The sequence below is a fragment of the Volvox carteri genome, assembly GCF_000143455.1.
Source record: "Volvox carteri f. nagariensis unplaced genomic scaffold VOLCAscaffold_59, whole genome shotgun sequence".
In the NCBI taxonomy this organism is placed as follows: domain Eukaryota; kingdom Viridiplantae; phylum Chlorophyta; class Chlorophyceae; order Chlamydomonadales; family Volvocaceae; genus Volvox; species Volvox carteri.
In genome coordinates this window covers 363,566-383,415 of record NW_003307602.1, presented here as the reverse complement: position 1 = coordinate 383,415, position 19,850 = coordinate 363,566, and the positions used below count along the sequence as shown (strand labels likewise).

General features: G+C 52.2%; 3 protein-coding genes across 3 annotated transcripts in view; 1 reads left to right on the top strand and 2 right to left on the bottom strand.

The window, feature by feature from the left end:
* Positions 1-581: 581 nt before the first annotated feature.
* On the bottom strand, positions 582-7,762 carry VOLCADRAFT_97259 (uncharacterized protein; the record flags this gene model as incomplete). The annotated part of the gene is made up of 12 exons (XM_002956216.1): positions 582-719; positions 1,058-1,183; positions 1,880-2,032; positions 2,231-2,293; positions 2,330-2,602; positions 2,940-3,062; positions 3,195-3,237; positions 3,629-3,852; positions 4,824-5,136; positions 6,784-6,925; positions 7,227-7,347; positions 7,532-7,762. The coding sequence occupies 12 exons, from the start codon at positions 7,760-7,762 to the stop codon at positions 582-584; spliced, it is 1,950 nt and encodes a 649-aa protein (XP_002956262.1).
* A 599-nt stretch (positions 7,763-8,361) lies between these two features.
* VOLCADRAFT_119329 (uncharacterized protein) lies at positions 8,362-9,744 on the top strand (the record flags this gene model as incomplete). Its single annotated transcript, XM_002956265.1, has 3 exons — positions 8,362-8,482; positions 9,060-9,178; positions 9,646-9,744. Coding segments are annotated over 3 exons (339 nt in total), but the record flags the coding sequence as incomplete, so codon positions are not given.
* Positions 9,745-16,955: 7,211 nt separating this feature from the next.
* Positions 16,956-19,850, bottom strand: part of VOLCADRAFT_119327 (uncharacterized protein) — a gene marked incomplete at both ends in the record, with an annotated part of 3,321 nt that continues 426 nt past the window's right edge. Inside the window, 6 exons of the mRNA XM_002956215.1 lie at positions 16,956-17,336; positions 17,567-17,792; positions 18,022-18,149; positions 18,562-18,666; positions 19,100-19,168; positions 19,619-19,817. Of these exons, the coding sequence (XP_002956261.1) occupies positions 16,956-17,336; positions 17,567-17,792; positions 18,022-18,149; positions 18,562-18,666; positions 19,100-19,168; positions 19,619-19,817 (1,108 nt within the window). The remainder of the gene's footprint in view (positions 17,337-17,566; positions 17,793-18,021; positions 18,150-18,561; positions 18,667-19,099; positions 19,169-19,618; positions 19,818-19,850) is intronic.

Sequence of the window (19,850 nt, the reverse complement as noted above, 5' to 3'; positions counted from 1 at the left end):
ACGATGACCTTTTCGGGATGGCTCGAGGTCACGCTGCCACTCATCACCCGCCATCATTATTTTCCCTCGGGATTGCAGGAGACTAGGACTTGTATACATGTCTCTGTCTGTGTCTGTCGGTATGTCGGTATGTGTATATAATACGTTTCATTGGGGACGCCGTTCTACATATCCCCCCAGCACATAAACTCCGATGAGTCAGGTAGAGGATACATGTATGTATGTGTGTATGTGTATATGTATGTATCGCCAAGCTATACGCCCAAGCACACAACGCACCTTCCCTTTCCTTTCCCCTCCAGCTTCCAGAAGCGGCGAATGCACCACCGCCAGTTCCCGCTGTTCAATCATCCACGTCAGGATCCACATCCGCAACCACGTCGTCGGCCATGCCGTACAACGGATTCTCGGCCTTTGTTTTCCTGCGCTCCCGAGCCAGTTAACAGGCCTCCACAAGCGGTCCATGCCATGGTCTTGCTTTGCTAGCACCACACCACGCACCGGACCCGCGTGCAAGCCCTCAACCGTACGGTACGACGCTGCGACTGAGCCGTAAAGTATGTTTCGTACGGCACCGTTTGTCACGACGTCGGGCCTGTGTACGACAGCCAGCCCTTTCCCTCCGTGTCCGGAACACTCGGCACTAACTTCAAGGTATCGCTGATGGAGTGTTTGCCCGCGATGTACACATCCTTGTACGACATCGGCCTGCCGGACACCTGGTGGACGAGCACCGTACACTCCGTACACCCCGTACAGGAACCAGCAGGAAGGGCAGGAATTACCGAAAGCGGATTTCGGGAGGGCGGAGGGAGGTGGTTTTATGTGGGTTGAGCTCTTGACGGCGGTACAGACTGGCGACGATGCAGAAGCGATGGCCGGGACACGAGACGAGACGAGACGAGACGAGACGAGACGAGACGAGACGAGACGAGACGACACACACACACACACACACACGCACGCACACCAAGCCCTCCATCTCCGCCACCCTCGTCCGCCCACCTCGGCCTCCTCCCAGCCAGAGTTGGTCACGCCACCATCCCACACCCCGCACCTGCGCTATGGAGATGAGGTGCCGCCTGAGCGCCCCCCAGGGCAACCTCACATGCCGCTCCCGGTGCAGGAACTCATTTCGAAACACCGCAGAGTCCTCGAAATCGGAGGGGAGCGAGTTGGCGGCCTGAGTGACCCAGATGGACCAATAAAACACCTTTGCGCAGCAGCAGCAGTAGCAGCAGTAGCAGAAGCAGCAGTAGCAGGGGCATATTGCGGGTAGCGGCAGGGGCAGGGGAAATGGCAGACGGCAGACGGATCGATCCCGGAAAGCTCCAAAGCATAGCATGGGCACACTCTGCACGCGTGCCCATGCTATGCTTTGAATGTTTAAGAGGGTGGGTGAACTTTACAACATCGACTCAGATGAGGAGTGGGGCTTTAGCTCAGTGGTAGAGCGCGCGCTTTGCATGCGTGAGGCCACCGGTTCAAACTCGGTAAGCTCCATATATTACATTTAACAGAGGAGGAAAGCTGGGAATTATTATAATAAGGAACGTAAATAACGAGTCAGTGGTATGATTTTCCGAAAATTATACTTGCTGAACATTCACCCGCCACGCGTGTCGTACGTGTCAAGAGGGGAATATGGAAAAGCAAGCAATGCAAATATAGCTGGGACAGGGACAGTGAAAGCGGCATTGCATTGCATCACAATGTGCAGTTGTGTTTATCTGTCTGTCTTTCTGTCCGTCTGTCACTCCTATTCAGGAGATCCAGGAGACGTTATTTAACCAACCATCCGTTAAAACGACCAACCAACCAGTCAACGAACTCGAGCGGCCAGCCACAACGTCGTATACACCAACGTGTGTCACATTACCTTTTTTTCGTACTCCAGCATTTTTGCGTAGTATTGGTTGGCCCATTGGGCCGGGAATTTGTACGGCATCACCTCCACAAGCGACGAGCCGGCTGACATGTAGAAGGAGTGGTACCCGGCGGCGCCGTGGGTAGCTACAAGTACGTCAGTTACCTAAAGCAAACGACATGTACGACATCATCATCGCCAGAACCAACGAGAGGCAGGCGGCTCCCCGTCAACGAACACACGGGGAAGATGAGTCATCTTTTTGCAGCTTAGGTACCAAGCCAAGCTGTACAGAGAATTAAATATTAAATAATTAATAATAATAGTAATAATAATAATAATAACGATGATGTTTTTACGGACCTGGATCATGGTCGATTTGCGAAGATGACCGTCAGCAGCCGCCGCGGTGCGGCACATACAAACCTGCATGCATAATACGAACATGCCGTACCGTCGTACCTTTGCAAGCGCCAGGTCGTACAGCAGGTCGCGTCCAAACACATGCACGACGCATTTGACGCGCCGTCTCCATCGATTGCGGGAAGAAAGTGGCCCTGCTGCTGCTGCTGCCGCCGTCGCCCGTCTCGATTCCACCTCTGCGTTCGTCTCCGTCTCCAACCCACTACCTAGATCCAAATTCAGATCCAGATCAAGGCGGTTGCATTCGTACAACAGCTCATCCTCGTTCAGGATGGCTCGGCCCGTGGCGTTGGGTCGCGAAGCAAGTACCACCTGTAGCGTGACTCCCCCCCCCACACACACTCAGTGCGTGAAATATCCTTACGAATGGGCTAATAATAGTGGAGGAGCAACCATATCCCATAACGCACATCGCACCACACATCACATCACATCACATCACCCTGGGGCCGACCTGGACCGACTGGAGGGCGCACTGTCGGGGGCTGTCGCGGACTGATGGGGACAGGTAGGTGCGTAAACAGTAAACAGCGCTGGCGGGGGGGGGTCGCTGTAGGTGCACACGACGCCTCCCCTCACAGCGCCGATAGAGAATCCCGTATTAGGATACTGCACGGCCTTGTCCGTACCAGATAGTACGACACTATACCTTGAGCGTGTCCCGGTCTGCGCCCTCCGCGTCGAACAAGTCGGTGACCAGGGGCAGCTGACCCCGGGAGTGATAGTGGTGCAGAAGGTGGGTGCCTGCGGCGCAGTGGCCGCCACCGCTGTCCTGTAAAACACACACACACACTCAGGGTTATTAGGGCTTTCATTGACATATTACTACTATTATTATTGTTATTATCATTTTAATGCATACATACATGCATACATACATCTTCATCAAACACCCGGCATTCACCTTTCGGTTTTTTACCTTGCACATGTAGAGCTTTTCAAAGCACCTGCATTTGACAGATTTTGCAAGACAGATTATTAGAAATATCTTTGATTATTTTAAAAGAAGAATAAAATATTTTTGAGTTCATTCCAAGAACTTCATTCCACAAGAGAGCTCCTTTTTGAAGGCGCGCGGTTGGTGCGCACACACACACACATACATACACACACATGTGAGGTAGATGGACACCGGGTGGGTCACGCGCCCTCGGTCGATCAGGAGGGGACTGTGGGGGCGGCCCCTCTCGCTTCCCTGCCCTCGCACCAAAATACCTTTTCCCCCTTTTGCCCTCCCTCCATCGCTTCCCTCCCTCTCTACCTCGCTCTTTCCCTCCTACCCCCCGCCACACACACACACACACAACGAAAATAGGTTCCCAAACGAGCTTAGCTTACCGCACCGGGTATTCCTCCCCCGCAGGGGGGGAAGTGCTGCGAGGAGGCGACTGCAGGGAACGGCTGCTGCTGCTGTAGCTGGTGGTGGAGCTGGTGGTGGAACTGCTGTTGCTGGTGGTGATGTCATTGCTGCCAACCTTTATAGCTTGAGAAGAGGACGAGGAGCAGCCGGACGAGGAAGGGCAGCCGACAGGCCGGCGTGATAAATCCGCCAGAGTGGTCACCTGTGCTGTTTGTATGTGTGTATGTATGTATGCGTGTGTAATATGTACGGCGGGTGGGGTGGGGGTTATACGGGTATGTGGGGTGGGGCGGGACTCGTCTCGGGGGTGGGGTTACGGCTTGTTGGGATGTAGCTGCTAAAAGGTACGGAGGAGGAATGTGAAGGCAGGAATGGCATCCCGGCCATCCGTGTGTGTGTATGTATGTCTGTAAGAGAGTGTGCGTAGGTGAGTGTCTGTGAGAGAGCGTGTGTGTGTATATGTATGTATGTATGTATGTATGTGAGAGTGTGAATACGTGTGAGGTGTGCGTGTCTGTGCCATTTTCACGGAACAGCATCAGCATTTGTTTTTTGTTTTGGATTTTAGTTTCGATGCTGCTGGATCCGGATTTGGATCCCGATTTGGGTTCGATGATGGAAATGGAAATCAGAGGGCATGCCACAACAGCCTGATGAGTTGCGGACCGCAACAGCCCCAGCCAACGGTCAACTGCCAACGGTCCCCAATCACCACCCCAGTCGACGGTCTTCAGGTCAAGAGCTTATTATTACAACAAGAAGTACTTTTATGGTTGTGTAGGCTGTGGAATCCCTCCACGGCGATAAATATATACATCAAGATATAGTCTACAAGACTCGTTCGACTGTATGTGGTTTGTATGTGTAGATCATTATTGTTTGCTAATAGATTATTTTTTAGTGATTGTATCTTAGCAATACTATATTAGCAAACAATAATGAATTCTACGTTTTGGGGTGTTCTTTGTATCTACTTTGTATCTTTTGTATTTAGATTTAAAGGCCGTGGTGCAGGTGCATACATATCCTCTAGAATTCTAATTGGTGCGTTTTTCAGTCCCCGTACGCTCATGGTCAACCGATTTTGAGTCCCCCTACACCCCTAGTGGGACGTTTTCAGCCACTCCACTCCACATCCACTCCATTCCACTACTGGAATACTCCGGTCCGCACCTGGGGCTCAAAAAGGGCGTTAAAGAAGAGGGACACGAAAGGTGGCAGTCGCAACCCGTGGGGGGTAGCCATCACCAGCGTCATGCGCGGGTCGACACGACCTGCCATAAACTCGTCGTACAGCCGTACGTACGACGCCTCGAACACCTCGCCTACGTTAAACATCCATCTGGGTCGGTTGCGCCATTTCCCCCCATTGGAGGGCCGACGTTGGTAAGATGACGATAGTGATGGTGACGTTGATGATGGTGACAAGATGATGGTGAGAGGAATATTGTTGTTGATGGTGGTGATGAACGTAATGCTGGTAATGCTGGTGATAGTGTTGTTAATAATTATGATGATGATGATTATGATTATGATTATGATTATGATTATGATTATGATGATGGTGCTGCTAGTGATTATGATGTTAGTTATGATTATGATTATGATTATGATGGTGATGATGATGAGCTGCTCTGGGCTGCAGAGATCTCTTCTGTCGGCTTCCTCCCACGAAACATGTGTGTGGTTGTTACAGTGGGCTCCAGACTCCCGAAGAGTAGAGCCATCGGGCCAGCTGGCCGTGCACTGCAGTAGAGACTAATATACCAAAAGATTATCATCTCAGATAATTAACCTCTCATCGGTAACCGCTCTCGCGAACAAATCAATTTGCCAGATATAATCCTCAAAAAGGGGTGATGTGCGCCAACGGATTCCCAACCTTTTCGTGGAATTCCTAAAGCTGCGAAACCCTGAATGCGGCCCCAAAAATCAACAATAACTCGACAAATTGCTTCTTCCGTAAGGGAAGGACCAGGTAACAGTGCCGGGTTGGTTTTCATGTTTGCAGCCATGTAACGTCTCCCATGCTCCATGGCTGACACCGCAGCAAGAGCCACAACATCCCAAACACATTGTTGCACTGATTGTGGGGCTTGGATAAGCCAAAGTTGCTCCCTTGAGACTGGCAATCCTATTGAAAGAGTAAGTTGATCTGCTATTGCCTGTGCCACCGGACAGGCCCAGAAATGATGATAGCGAGGGGATACACCTCCCACTGAACCTATTGGATAACCTCCACAACCACATATCGTTGGGCGCGACATCCTAAGATGGGAATTTCCTAACATAGGCACCCCATCAACCGCAAGACGCCACCAAATCTCTTTTTGTTCATTTTCCCACCGTAAATTGAAACCATAAACGATGGAATGTCCGTTGCAAAAGAAGAATAGTTTCATCCAATATCTCAGAAGAACCCGTCGCCTCTTTGATGAAAAGGGTATGGGCCACACGGCGAGCCATCGAAAAAGGTGAAAGTTGCATATTAGTCGCTATTTTAACGGATAAATGTTGGAATCGGATTGGAGGCCCTACACCCCATCTCCAACCAAGCCTCGACACTAGGGTTTGAGTAACCGACTCAATAGGGGGCACCATCGCTTCCCTAGATTCTACACTCAGCGGCAACAAAAGACTAGCCGCCTGTCTCCAATTCGCTGGAATATCATCTAGAAGAGCGGCAATAGCATCCATACATTCCTGCCATTTACGATAGGTGCACAGGGATTTAGCTAGTGGGGTTTGCGGTTGGAGGTATTTATCCACTATTTGATGCCAAGCCTTGCGTATTGCTAGGCCTGCTTGGTCCGTTGCATTCATAACTCCATCCAAGGCCTCTCGCGCGCAAAGAATATCTCCCAACGTATGCAATGCTTTACAGCCCAGGAGGGCTTGATGACGAAATTCTAGTCCCGGGCGGATGTTATCTAACTGGACATTCAATTTTTTTTCTGGAAGAACAGGGTTTCCCCACAATGGCAAATTCCAACACCACGCATTAGGAACTAACGGGTGGTAATCAACATCTTCCACTGGGGGAAGGTATGCCAACGCCAACGAAACATAATCAGCCGAACAGTCCTCTGTTTCCCCACTTTCCTTTTTCTCCCCACTTTCGGACCTCTCCCACCTCTGCCATAAAACGAGCGGGAACACGCAGCTGTTGAATCGCGGATGTTGCAGATCGGGACTTGGCTCCTGACTGCTGTTGGCTCGAATTTCGACTGGCGGTACCGGTAGACCGCGACCGCGCAGGAACTTGTCGCCGTTGCCTGCGGTTATTCGGCGGTTATTCGGCGGTTATTCGGCGGTTATTAAGAAGGTTTTCTCTTTGTCGAGCTGCTCGGAGTTGCTGCAAATTGGGGACCTTTTCTTGTCTTGGGATTTTTTCGAGGCCTTCTTCCTTGTTACCTTTCTATTGTTAGTTTGTTCTTTTCTTCCTGATGAAAAAGCGATATGTTCATGGTACGTTTTTCATACTTTTGCTTTTCTCCTTTTGTTTAATTGTTCTCCTCCCTTCCTCCTCTGCTGCCAATGCGGCCTCCTTCCCCACCCACTTTGCACAGGACTCACCCCAAGGATTGGGCCAGTTGTAGACAATATCGGTGACGTCAAAGTACGGCAGTCTTTCCGTACTCCTCGCGGGATCGTACCGCGGGTCGTATGAAATGAACTGCTGCTGGTCTATGCACATCTGTGTTCGTGTGGGATGGGATGGGGCCGAAGGGGGGAGCGCGAAAAGCGGAACGAGAAGGAGAGGAAAGTTGGCAACGCTTTGGGTTTTGAGTTCATAACTGTGGCCGACGGCTGGGGGGCTTTAGTAGAAGAGCGGTGGCCGGCATCGCTCAATGGATCGAAAATTTAAAAATTGAACGCACCCATTTGAACCGCCGACAACCCAAATTATAAACAGTCTTAGGATCCAGAGGAGTCGGCCGTCTGCAGGAAGGAGCCTCGCGGCCGCCCCTTCCGCCTCCCTTAAGCGGGCCGCGCAGCTTTCGGCCGCCGCTGGCGTTGGCAGCGGCGGAAGTGCTGTTTCCCGAAACAACAGCCAGTGAAACAAGAACCGCGACCACGGCTGCCGCCGCCAGCACAGCTCGCCCCAGCATCAAAGCGTATGAGGTTCAACACCACCAGCGACAACGAAGAAGCTGTCAACGCCGGCGATCTGGACAACAACGCTGGCGGGTGACGATGGTGCGGCCAGGAGCGAGATTGCCGGCGTAGTCGCTGGGGTGCGGAAGCAACTGTAATACTAGCCCCAGACTAGCCCCAGAGTTTTGCTCAGGTTTGGGGTCTAAATTCTTGAACTGTATTAAAACGGTATGGCTTGTGTTAATGTCTGGATTTCATGGGAATTCTTCGTCTCATTTTTCAAGTGTTAGGGTTAAGCTGCGAAAAAAACAGCTGAGACGTCGCTGTCCATATTTGCTGGCAATCTTCATGTACTGCGTCCTCAGCTGGAAGAATGCGTGCTTTATAAGAGAGGTGCAGGTATAAGAGAAAGCGCAGGTCCATCTGTCTCCATCAACTGGCGAAATTTGAAAGTTCCAATCGGAATTTGGAGTATACAGCATCCTAAAACTTTGTTAAAAACTTCTTGAAGGCTAATACCATACCTAATTCCTTTGCTTTTGATGTTAGAAAATCTTAGAAGATGCAAAAGCCAACGTACAGCCATCCTGTTTTTTCTAGTCCCCAGTACTCCATGCAAGATAAATGTGATAAGAAAGGCTCTTTAGAATTCATTTGGATAGCAGAAACGTGTCTGAATGGTGTGGTTGTGCAGGCCTTCAGCGGTTACCAACGCCCACAGTTGCGAAACCAAGGTGGAGTGCAACTGGCATTTTCAATCCATAGTGGACAATAATCCCAAATTATCTCTGGGCTTGGCAATCATGTGAACTTACGCTAAGTAGGCTGCCTGCTTTTCCCATTCCGCAAGTGGGTGCACTCCCAAGAATTGCAAAAGCATCTTAAGCTTTCTTCGGTATGCTCTTTATTTTTGGTATCAATACGTTTTTCCTCGCAAACTCCATTGGTTTATGGCTAAAGCGACTAAGGCCAGCAGCACCACTAGAAACACACATCGCCATGTGCAAACCTGAGAAGAAACAGTCGCGGGAGCCGGATTGCAGTGCTTGAGAACTCATTAATTTTCCTCTTGAATTGGCCAATCTTCCAGCTCGATCTATCCCTGAGCTCCTTGCCAGTGCGACCCCAGTATGCCTGTCCCGCCTTCCCAGCAGCATCGGCAGCCTAGCCCCGTGGGCGATGTTCGCAAGAAGAGGTCATCCCACCCTGAGCTCAGCCCTGAACATGGCCGGGGGACCCGCGGCGGACTGTACGATAGCCACGATGGGAAGCCGCTGCCGGCCGCTGTCCCCAGCTCTGTGGACCCCGCAGGCGATGGAAGGGGCGGCGTTGCCGGCCTCCGAGACCCGTACGACAGGCCCACACGTAGCCAGTTGGCAGGCGCGCAGAGCAGGTTGCGACAGGATAAGGCCTCTGGAGCACTGGACGAGGTACAACAGCATACGACGGTGTAGATTCTTGCGAACCAGCCCTCACGCACACGCATCCTTCCGCAAACTCCTCCCAACCCGCTCACCACCATGCGACCCCCTGGCATTCCCATTTCTCCTGCGGAATCGTTTCAGCGCCCAAAACTGCCACAACACGTGCTTGGCTATTATTAAGACAGACCAATTGCAAAAAACTGACCCTCCCAAACGGATGCCAGACCGGTTGGCGGGCGACAACGACGCGAATGCGGCAACAGCTTAGAGCAGAGCGACATAAAGATCGAATCGTTGAGGCAATCTCCGCGTCTATGTACCAAACGGCGTTCTGGATGGCACGGGGCCCTGGCAGCTCCTCTGACATAAGCGCTCACTCTCAAACCCCAAATCCAACTCTCTATCATCTAACCACCATATCAAACCACCGTATCCCAAATCGCTCATCGCTCCTGGGCTGTGATTTGGTGCAGGTCGCAGGTCGCTACAGCGTGTTGTTCGGAGGGCACCATCTGGTTCGGAAGGGCCTGAGACGGAGCATCGCGGACGCCTACGCGGCCTATGTCGGGCAGGTAAATTGTAATACAAGATAGAAAAAACAAGGGATTGGAGAAGATCGTTGTCTTGTTTCGTCATACGGTTCGTTCTTGTTGTCTCGACCGCGCTCCGAAACAGCTTTCCCGCACCATAAAATGGTGACCATTTTGAAGAGCCACTTTTCTAAGAGAAACTCCGATTTATTTACAACTACATACCAAATAGCTGTCTATGAAAAGTATTCATCGGAAAGAAACGGCATGGTTACAGAAGAATTTTGTGGTACATGTATGCAGGTGGTCAACCTACCGGAAGACACGTACGGCCTAGCGTTGATGGCTCTTGATCGAACCTTTAACAAGAACATGCATGGCATGTCACCGGGAGCAATCGACCTCAACCTGCGCACCTCGCCCTTTCTCACATCTCGCGCTAAGCGGGCGCAAATCTTCAACACAGCTCACAAGTAAGCGCAAAAATCAACTTCAGGTTCCTGTCTCTGTTGCTGCCAGCTGACAGTTGTTGTCACAGAGGGCATTGGCGGTTAGCGGTTGACAGTCAGCGGTTCCTTATAGAACTGTACGAGCTATTATGTCACGCACGAGAACCCTCACAAGCAGGCACGTGCGTGGGAACAAGGAATATTTGCACCTTCTCACGCTTTCCTTCGTCCTAATTTTTCTTCCTCTCACACATTCCCTCGCACATGCACAAATCTGTCACCAGAATCATGCGAGAGCTCCAAGGTTACGTGTACGACGTGTCGTACTACTGCCCAGGCGAGCTGGATCAGCTACGGGAGATGCGGCAACCTGCATCCAATGGTGGTGTACGTCGCCCGCCGGTGGGGCCGAGACTGACAAACATACAGGAGGAAGTGCCGGTGGTGCCACGCCGATCCACTTCACGGTCTGCGGGGATGGCTGCGAGTCGAGCAGCAACCACAGCAACAACAGCAGCAGCAGGTGGGGGAGGTGGTTGCGAGTTGGAAGGATGGGAGAAATCCTGATGGGGAATCGAGCGCGTGAAAGTGAGAGTGTGGTGGTGCTGCTTATGGTGGCGGTTGTGGTGGTTGCGGTGGTTGTGGTGCTAACGAAATGTTTTGCGGTGACCAACAACCCTCACAAAAGTTCCCCTTTAAGGGTAAGAACCCCCAACTTCCCCTCCCCCCCACACACGACCGCTCTCACAACTCTTAACTGCCTGATGCTGTCGTCACCTAACCCACTTACCAACCAGCCAACTACTTCACCAACCAACTAAACACATCTCGCCCCCCGGCCCCCTCTCCTCCAGACGTGCGAAGGCCCCCAGGGGCCAGCGACCTTACGAACATCAACAACCCTTCTTCTCTCTCCGACCGCCACCCCAGCCGGCATCGCCATGTGAACCCGGTCACTGGCGGCGCTGTCCGACCGAAATCCCAGGAAGGTCTGGATCAAATAACAGTGCAAACCGAATCCAAATCCAGATCCAAAACTAGATCCGGATTCCAACAACGCGAATTAAGGTCGACGTCGCGATCTGGATCAAAACCGGATCCGGCGGCGGGGGCGGCTGAAGAAGAAGTTGGGGAGCGGCGGGCGGGCAGCGGCGCTGGCGAGTTTTATGTTCGTCGTGGTGGTGGTGGTGGTGGTGGTGGTGGTGGTGGTGAAGGTGAAGGTGGCGATGTTCTCCATCCGTTCGAGGATCGATTGCGGAGAGGTGAGTGGTGACGTCATCATTTGTATCATCATGTATGTATGTATATATGTATGTATGTATATATGTATGTATGTATATATGTATGTATATATGTATGTATGTATATATGTATGTATGTATGTATGTATGTATGTATGTATGTATGTATGTATATATGTATGTATGTATACATGTATGTATGACGTTGATTACACTGTGGGCTGAAACGCCGGGGGCCCAGGGCCGAAGCACAGCGCGAGGGGCGGGTGCATACGGCTGGTTAGTCTCATGCACTCCGCCCCCGGGTCAGGCCGCACGGGAAACGACGGCCGGCACGCAACAGCGCTCGTTTCGCGCTCCAACTAGACGGGATCTATGCCCGCTGGTCTCCTAACATAAACAAAGTCGCAACTGGGGGGCTCTTCCTGCCGACCAAACGAACCGAGCATCTCAGAGAGCTCGCTACCAGGACCTGGGCGACCGTATGTATGTATGTAGTAAACGCGTATTTGTGGGCGTATACCAAGAGGCATTATACGTACGCTGTATGTTGCGTGTGTACCAGTATATATGTCCGTTGTTATTTTCAAAGCTGACCTGTAAAGTTATCCATGTTGTCTACGATTAACTGATTAACTGATTAACCGACTAACCGACTAACCAACAGATTTGAGGCGACGAAGCACTCCCGGAGAATTTGTGAAGACGCCGCCACATTACCGTGTTTCAACGTATTATGATCACGTTAAACCGACCCAGGTAGTGTAACTAATAACTAACAACGGTGCCCCCGCGGTTGAAGGTTTAAAACAGGCTTAGGACAGACAAATTCAGGTCTTGAGGTCCCAGTTAGGCAAGCCTAACGGATTGATAGTGGGATCAAATAGGGCTTTGGAACGGCGTCTTGGTAAAATTTCTTTTTTGCCTTTGCCACAAAATTTTTAACTTAGGGTTTTACATGTTTTTGTTTTTCTCTCGTAATATGTGTGTAGACCTGTTTATGTGACTGATATGGTTGGTTGGTTCGTTCGTTCGTTGGATGTGTTTACACATACCGTACTGGTTATTAACGGATGAACGAATGGATGACGTGGCAATGCATCTGGCCAGAAATCAGCGGTGCTGCCGGTGTGTTTTTGAATCTGTAGCTCCACAGCTCCGAAACGACACAAATACTGTCATACCTGTCGTAGGAGGTGTTGGGCCTCATTCGGCGGCGCATGCTGGCAGCAGCGGAGGCTCGGGCCGCGAAGACCGCAGACGCCGCGGCGGCGGCTGCAGCGACGGCTGCGGCGGCGGCGGCTGCGGCGGTTCCGGACGAGGGAGGAGATGCGAAACCTCCGTTGCGATCCCCGCCGAAGGCTTCACACTCTGGTTCGCTTCTGCCGCCGCCGCCGCCGCCGCCGCCCCAGCTGGCGGCGGTGCGAAGCGAGGGGCCAGATGTGCGGCACATGGACAGCGGCGGCGGCGGCAACGAACGAAAAGAGCGCCGCCAACGAGAAGATCCAGATCGGTCTTCGGAGTCCGTGGATCCTGCCGGTACGGAGCGGATCTTGTGGATTATTGAAACCGCGTACGAACTGGGACTGGCAGAAGTGCTTGGACTGGAGGGACCGCCGCCATACCCGCGAAGCCATCGGCTGCACCCGCAAACCCACCGGCGGCAATTTTACGATGGAGTGTACAGCAGCCCAGAGCGATACATGCCGTACACGCCGTACGCGCCTCCTGTGAATGACGAAAAGGCAGGGTTAGCGATAGGGCTGGGCCGTGTTGGATCGAGTCCTGGGGGCGGTCCGTACTTGGAGGAGGAGCCGAGGCCGGGTGAAGCCGCCGCTGCCGCCGCGCGACGGTACGTTCACGTTGGCAGCGCAACGGAAGAACGCTTACAAGCGGCGGCGGCGCGACGGTTTGTACGGGAAGCAGAACCTGAACCCGGTGCGAAGCGGTTCCCTCGCAGCAGACGGTTAAGCCGCCCGTGACTTGACACAGTTGATACCGATTGTTGTGCGCTTCCGTGTTGGTAGCGAACCCATTGCTTGAGGTTTGTTGAGCAGGATAATTTAAATAGTAGTCAAAGGCGTGCGCGACAAGATAAGATTTTTCAGATGGAGGTTATAAGATAAATCATTATTTCGGATGTCATAACTCTCCGATGTCATAATGCCGAAGGTGTGATGTTTTGACGCTCATGTTGACTTCAATCAAGTGCAGTGATCGCAATTGTTGCGGGGCATGTGAAGCAGGCCTGCACTCTAGATGCAAGATATTGTAAATCGTCACTGCAATGATTTTATCCTTGGGTTCGCTCTCCCCTGTTTTCGCTTGAAGACCTCCTCCCCCTCGTCCCCCCCCCCGCTTCAAAGGCTTTGACTTTCGTAACATCAAATCAACATAGCAGGATGACCAGCAGAATTCAGATCTCGTGCTCAAACCCGATTTGGAACACGCAGGCACACACGCTGATCACGAACTAAGTTGAGGCGCCGTTGATCCGATAGATTTGGTTGGATGCTGGTGGTAATGAGTTGCCGAACCCAACGAATACATTCTGATGTCGGATGGGGTGCATGGATTTGGGTGCCCCTCTCGCAGGGGAGAGCAGGGAACTGCCTCCCAAGGGAAAGGGGGCCGCTGGTGAAGCTTAACCACCCTGTAACAACATACATAAACATATCAGCTAAAGTTTCCAGAATGGAATCTAGGGTCTACTTTTTCTTACCCTTCCGATGTGTATTTTTTTAAATGCAACTCAGCCAATTGACACATGCCCTTGAAAGTCCGATTTTCATGTTTGGTGGGGTAAAGCACTGTATGTATGGTACACGAAGACTGAAGTGACTATAATTTTCTTATAAATAGCAGCGGAAGTAGCATAACCCGAAGCAGAGGCCGCAAAAACGGTTAAAGTGACGTCAGAGCACCATCAGCAGAAGCAGCAGTAGCAGCAGCAAGATCTTCACCACCAGCAGCAGTAGTCAGCAGCACCCGCAGAGCATCAACGGAATCACGACCTCCCGAGATTCGACAGAACGACGAACCAACATTGTATTCGAAGGACGCGGCCTATACAGTTTTGCACATATTCTGCCATATTGACGTAATGATATGCAAATCCGAATCAAGACCAAGCGCAAAAGGATCATACCCACATCTCTTGCGTCGCTACCACTCTTAGCCGGAATAGTACTATTATTACTCCCACTGTTACTACCACCACACGTCGTTTCGTCACCTCGTTAACATCCCATGTTTGTCTTACCCACACCACACCCACACCACACCACACCACGGCCCACCTCTTTGCCAACGACTCGCCGCAGAGCGACCGGTCCCTTCTAGTAAGGGTTTTAGGGTTTAGGGTTAAAAAAAATTGCAATGAAGCTTTTGCTGTACTGCTTCCTTCACGGGGTCTGATGCGCGCATCCATGATCTGTGCAAAATGTTTTTGTGTGTATTGCATATGTGCGTGCGTTCGGGTATGTGTATGGGTCGACACGCTGCCCCCCCGGGTGGTTTCTTCCCTTCCTTGCTTCCTCCTCCTCGCTTTTGAGGATGTGTAATGCCAGCCAACATCCCGGGCCCCGGCCCCCGCACAAAACGGGGGTTCGTGGGGGGAAGGAGGGGGGAGGGGAGCCTCAGAAGCGCAAAAAGAAATATCCCTGTAGTTGTTATTAGGTTGTGGCGCCAACCACCGTCACAATCACCACCACCACGATCACCACCATCACGATCATCTCGCAGCAGCACCACCACCACTGCCACCATCACCACCACTGCCACCATCACGTCACCTCCGCAACCAGGTAACCTGTCGGAGGCCGTCTCCCCCCTTCCACAACCCCTCCAATAACCCCAAACTCCCCCCTCCCCCCAAACCCCAAATTCAAGCATTGTGGGTTTTGTGCGGTGGGTTGGGTGGCAGTGTTTTTGTGGGTTTCAGTTTACCAACCAGATACCACATAAGGGTTAGGAGCCGCCCCGACTTGTCTCTTTTAGGAGGAAGTGCACGACGACGACAAACAGTGTACGACAGCAGTGTACGGCATTTCCCTGCTAAGCCTACCCTAGCCTAATCACCGTTGAGGGGGTACGTACATATATATGTATGTATGTGTCTAGTGCGAGTATATGCAAGTACATGTATGCATACGTCGAGTGCGCGCTGCTCCTCCTCCCCCCTCCTCTTTATCACCTCACCATTCGTGCCCCTCTCAACGCGTTCTCTTATTCCCCGAATCTCTGGGTAGAGTAACCGCCAACTACCCTTCGCCGCGACAACAACCAACAACTAACGAACACGACCAGCGCCTGTACCTGCGTACTACAAACAACTAACGGTATCAGTATCAGCACCAGCTGCACCACCAGCCTTGCTGCTGCTCCAAGGCCATCGACCCCACCAAAAGCAAATCACAGCCGTACCGCCCGCTGACGTAAGCCCCCGTAAACATCCACCACGTACACAACCACGGTATTGTTTGTTCCTATTATAACATCAGATACGTTGTAGTACAAACTACCTTGTAGTACAAACTACTTTTGCTTGGACGCAAAAGCAAACCTACGCTCGTCCCTCGCAACCAGTTCGTGCATGCGTACGTATATTTACACACACACAGAGTAGCGCATGCATACATGCGTACATGCAGACATACGTGCGTACATACAGGCGCACATACACAGATCTATAGGGCCCCTCACTTCGCTTTGAAGTAAGACCAGATTTCTTTCAAACGCAAAAAATAATAACTGGATTCAAAAAGAATATATACGCGTATGTGCAACACAAGGCGCCTCCCCAGCTTCAAAAAACCCAACCACCACCGCCACCGCCAGCCACCAATGTTTTAGCTTTCTTCCTCACAACCGCCCCTCACCCAGAGGAGGGGAAGGGAAAGGGAGAGAAAGGGAAAGACGGAAAGGAGCAAAACGAGATCAGATAGCAGCAGAAGATGGCAGCAATGACAGCGAAATCCATACAATCAGATTTCAGGTCAACAATCCTCTTCATCTGATGAAAAGTGGCAAAGAGGAAAAAACACACAAATACAGTTTTCGGTGCGCCTGGCGTATCCCAAAGCTTGGAAATTAAAAGCGCCGGTTTGAGAATTTTTGAGAAATTCAAAACCCCCCCGGCTCTCCAAAACTCGCGCGTTCCTTCCAGAAAAGTGCTTTCGTGGTATTCTCTTCCTCACTTAAAAGGAAAGTTCTACAAAATCCCAACGGAAAGAACGGTAAAATCCAACCACCATAATGAATGATAATAACCACGTACATCTGCAGCTGAAGCGCACATGCATTCACATAAACACCGAAGTCCCAACTACCAAACCACCAACCCCTAACCGTCAAAGCCAACAGTTAAAACCCAGCAGGGCCTGTATTCTTTCACCACAACCACCCAACTAACAAAGGAACACTTAGGAACGGGTAAGGGGGAAGTGGCATCACCCCCCCCGGGGGATCCCGACCCTCCCCCCCCGTCTGGATCTGAGAACGCCTGAAATCGGACCCTCCGTACCGTACAGTTGGCGGTTTGTTGCTCATATCTCTTAACCGATTACAACGACCGGACAACCGCTGCCGCTTCCTCCTCATCCACCGCCGCCTCATCCTGCGCCGGCGCGTCCCGGCACCCAGGGTACGGCGCTGTACGAACATCTCCATGGAGCCCGCTGCCGCCAGCAAAGCCTTGTACGACGCCGGGACCGACGCTGCCGCCGCCGCCGTCTTTAGCGCCAGTAGCGGCGGCGCCGCCGGTGACGTTATGGCTGGGCCTAGTCAGCACTGCATCAGTACTGCACATACTCGTAGAATTGGAGTACGACAAGCTCCGATCGCTTTCCAAAGAACCTTCGCCAACGCCGCCCACGCCGCCGCATTCTCGAAAGAAAGGTTTAGCCCCGATGCCCTGGCTGGTCTGGACCAAGTAATTGAGGCCCTATGTACGGACGGTACGACACATGGGACGAGGTATTGGACGAGATGCGGGACGAGATCCACAACTGTAAAACCCTGTTAAACCCCCCTTTAACGTGCCCCCTCCCAAGACACATACAAACATACAAACACACGCGACCAGGTAGTACACATCTCGTCTGCAAGGCTTTTTTAAAATTTATTATTCCCTTCCCTTTTCCACCCCTCCTCCACTCGCCCTGCCAGGGTTACCTGTCGTGAATGTACGACCGCCGACAGCCCCCACAACCGACCAACTGCCGGCGCCGCCTCCGAGGGAAATCCAAACCCAGTTGGGCCGCCACCACCGCCGCCACCAGCCGCCTCCGGCGTCAATCGACCCATATTTCCAATGCTGCCGCCGCCGCCATCGGGGACGGTGGCGCACAGCCGTACACGCATGCGCTTCAGGTCCTCCAAGATGAAGTCGAACTCGGGCCTTATGTGAGGTGTGGGGTGAGGTGTGGGGTGAGGGGTGGGTGAGGGGTGGGGGAGGGGGGAAAGGTGGACGCGGGGGGAGGGGGGGAATTGTGGCGTGGAGGCAACTACCCGTCATTCCGTCGGTCGGTCCTCTCCCCCCCTTCTCTCCCCCCTTTCTCTTCCCCCCTTCTCTCCCCCCCCTCTTTCCCATTTCTTTCCCCCCTCTCCCTCCCCCCCCACACACGTACCGGATCTCCGGATTACTCTCCCAGCACCGACACGCCAACAGCTGGTACTCGAAGGGAGCCCCCAGGGGCCCCGTGGGGGGAAATACCGGCCGAAGGTTCTCCTTGGTTATGGCGTGGCCAATCAGCGCCTGTTTACGACATAGTATGACAGTACGACAAAATACGGCATAGTACCGGGCTTTGTAAAACTTCGTTCAGTGAAGGAGACGGGGTCAGCGTGGGAAGGTGAGTGAGAATGTAAAATAGGACGGTATAATAGTACGAGGCCAAAGTACGACACAGTACGGCACAGAAGCGGGGTTGTGGGATGGATGTTGAGGAGGAGAAACAGGTGGAGGAGGAGCCCCACTGCTGTAGAGACGAATATGGATTGAGCAAATAGAAGAAGAAGAAGAAGAAGAAGAAGAAGAAGAAGAAGAAAACAAGGAGGAGAGATAAGGAAAAGGGTTTAGGCTCTGTCTTTTAAATTATATTTTATTTTGGCACAAGTCTGGGACGAAGCTAGACTATCGTACCGTACCGTACTGAACCATACCGTACCTTGGGCACGCTGCGGAATGCCACGTCACCCGTGTACAGCTCGTACAGCAGGATGCCAAAGCTGTACACATCACTTGCCCGGGACACGTGCCCATGCAGCAACGTCTCGGGGGCCATGTAAGCGAGTGTCTGTATGTTTGTCGGTCGCCCCGTCGGTTTTCCAGGGGATCCGAAATAAGAGAGAGGGGGGAGGGGGGAGGGGGGAGCAAAGACGGGCAGCAGGGTGGACCTAATGTGTTTTTCGAGTACGACAACTCAGCTGCGGGCGCGTGCTGATAACGATATCGAGCGTTATGCCAGACATAACAGAAAATGCGGTGAAGGGCGGCTCGAGTGGCTCGAGTGGCTCGAGTGGATTGGGGTTTTAGGGTTTTCTGTAGAGTGCGAGAGTATACATTATCCCCATCTTTATTGTTATTCCCGCATCCCCCTGCCGTACACTTACCCCAAACCCCAAAAATCCCATTGGTTATTAGTAAAGTCAAACTCCGACGCTCTGAAAGCCAACCCCCCTCCTCCCCCCTTGCCGTACACTCACCCCATGGTAAGCGTTACTGACGTGGGTCTCGTTGTTTTCCAATCGCATGGACAAACCAAAGTCCGCAACCTGGTGGGGACGGACAGACAGACAGGCAGACGGACAGACAGACACAGGCGGACGGTGATCTTTATCCCGTCCAGTGACAGTGAGTTTTAGGATATGAAAACCGGTTTTTAAAAAGTTCAAAGTTTTTCAGAGTTGGCGCTATCAGCCTTGTTAAAGGCATGGGTGCAAATGCCACCGTGCACGGATTAGTTCCTGAACAACTAAGGATGTTAAAGGCCAAAAGTTTGTTATTTTTATGAAAAGGAGTGATTGAGTGGAGGCGAGGGAAGGCCAAAATTTCACAATATCATCATCGCAAAGAGGAACTCGATCCGAAACGCAAATAAGGACATAGGTACGGACAAATCGGTAAAAATAAAACGGAACATTAACAAACCCTAAGTCCGACCCAACCCTCCTCCTCCCCCACCTCCTCCACCACCACCCCCTCCTCCCTCCGAAATCATTTACCTTGGCCACGAAGCCCCGCGGGTCGCTTGTGGAGCCCTTGAGCAGCACATTTCCCGGCTTCAAATCCGCGTGGATGATACCCTCGCGATGGAGGTGCGCCAGCGCACGAGCCACATCGATTGCCGTGTCTAACACCGCCGCCAAGTCAACCACCCGGAGGTGGGGAGGAGGGGAAGCAAGGACACAAGAAGGGGGGGAACTGGCGGCGGCGGCGGCGGCGGCGCCCCCCCCC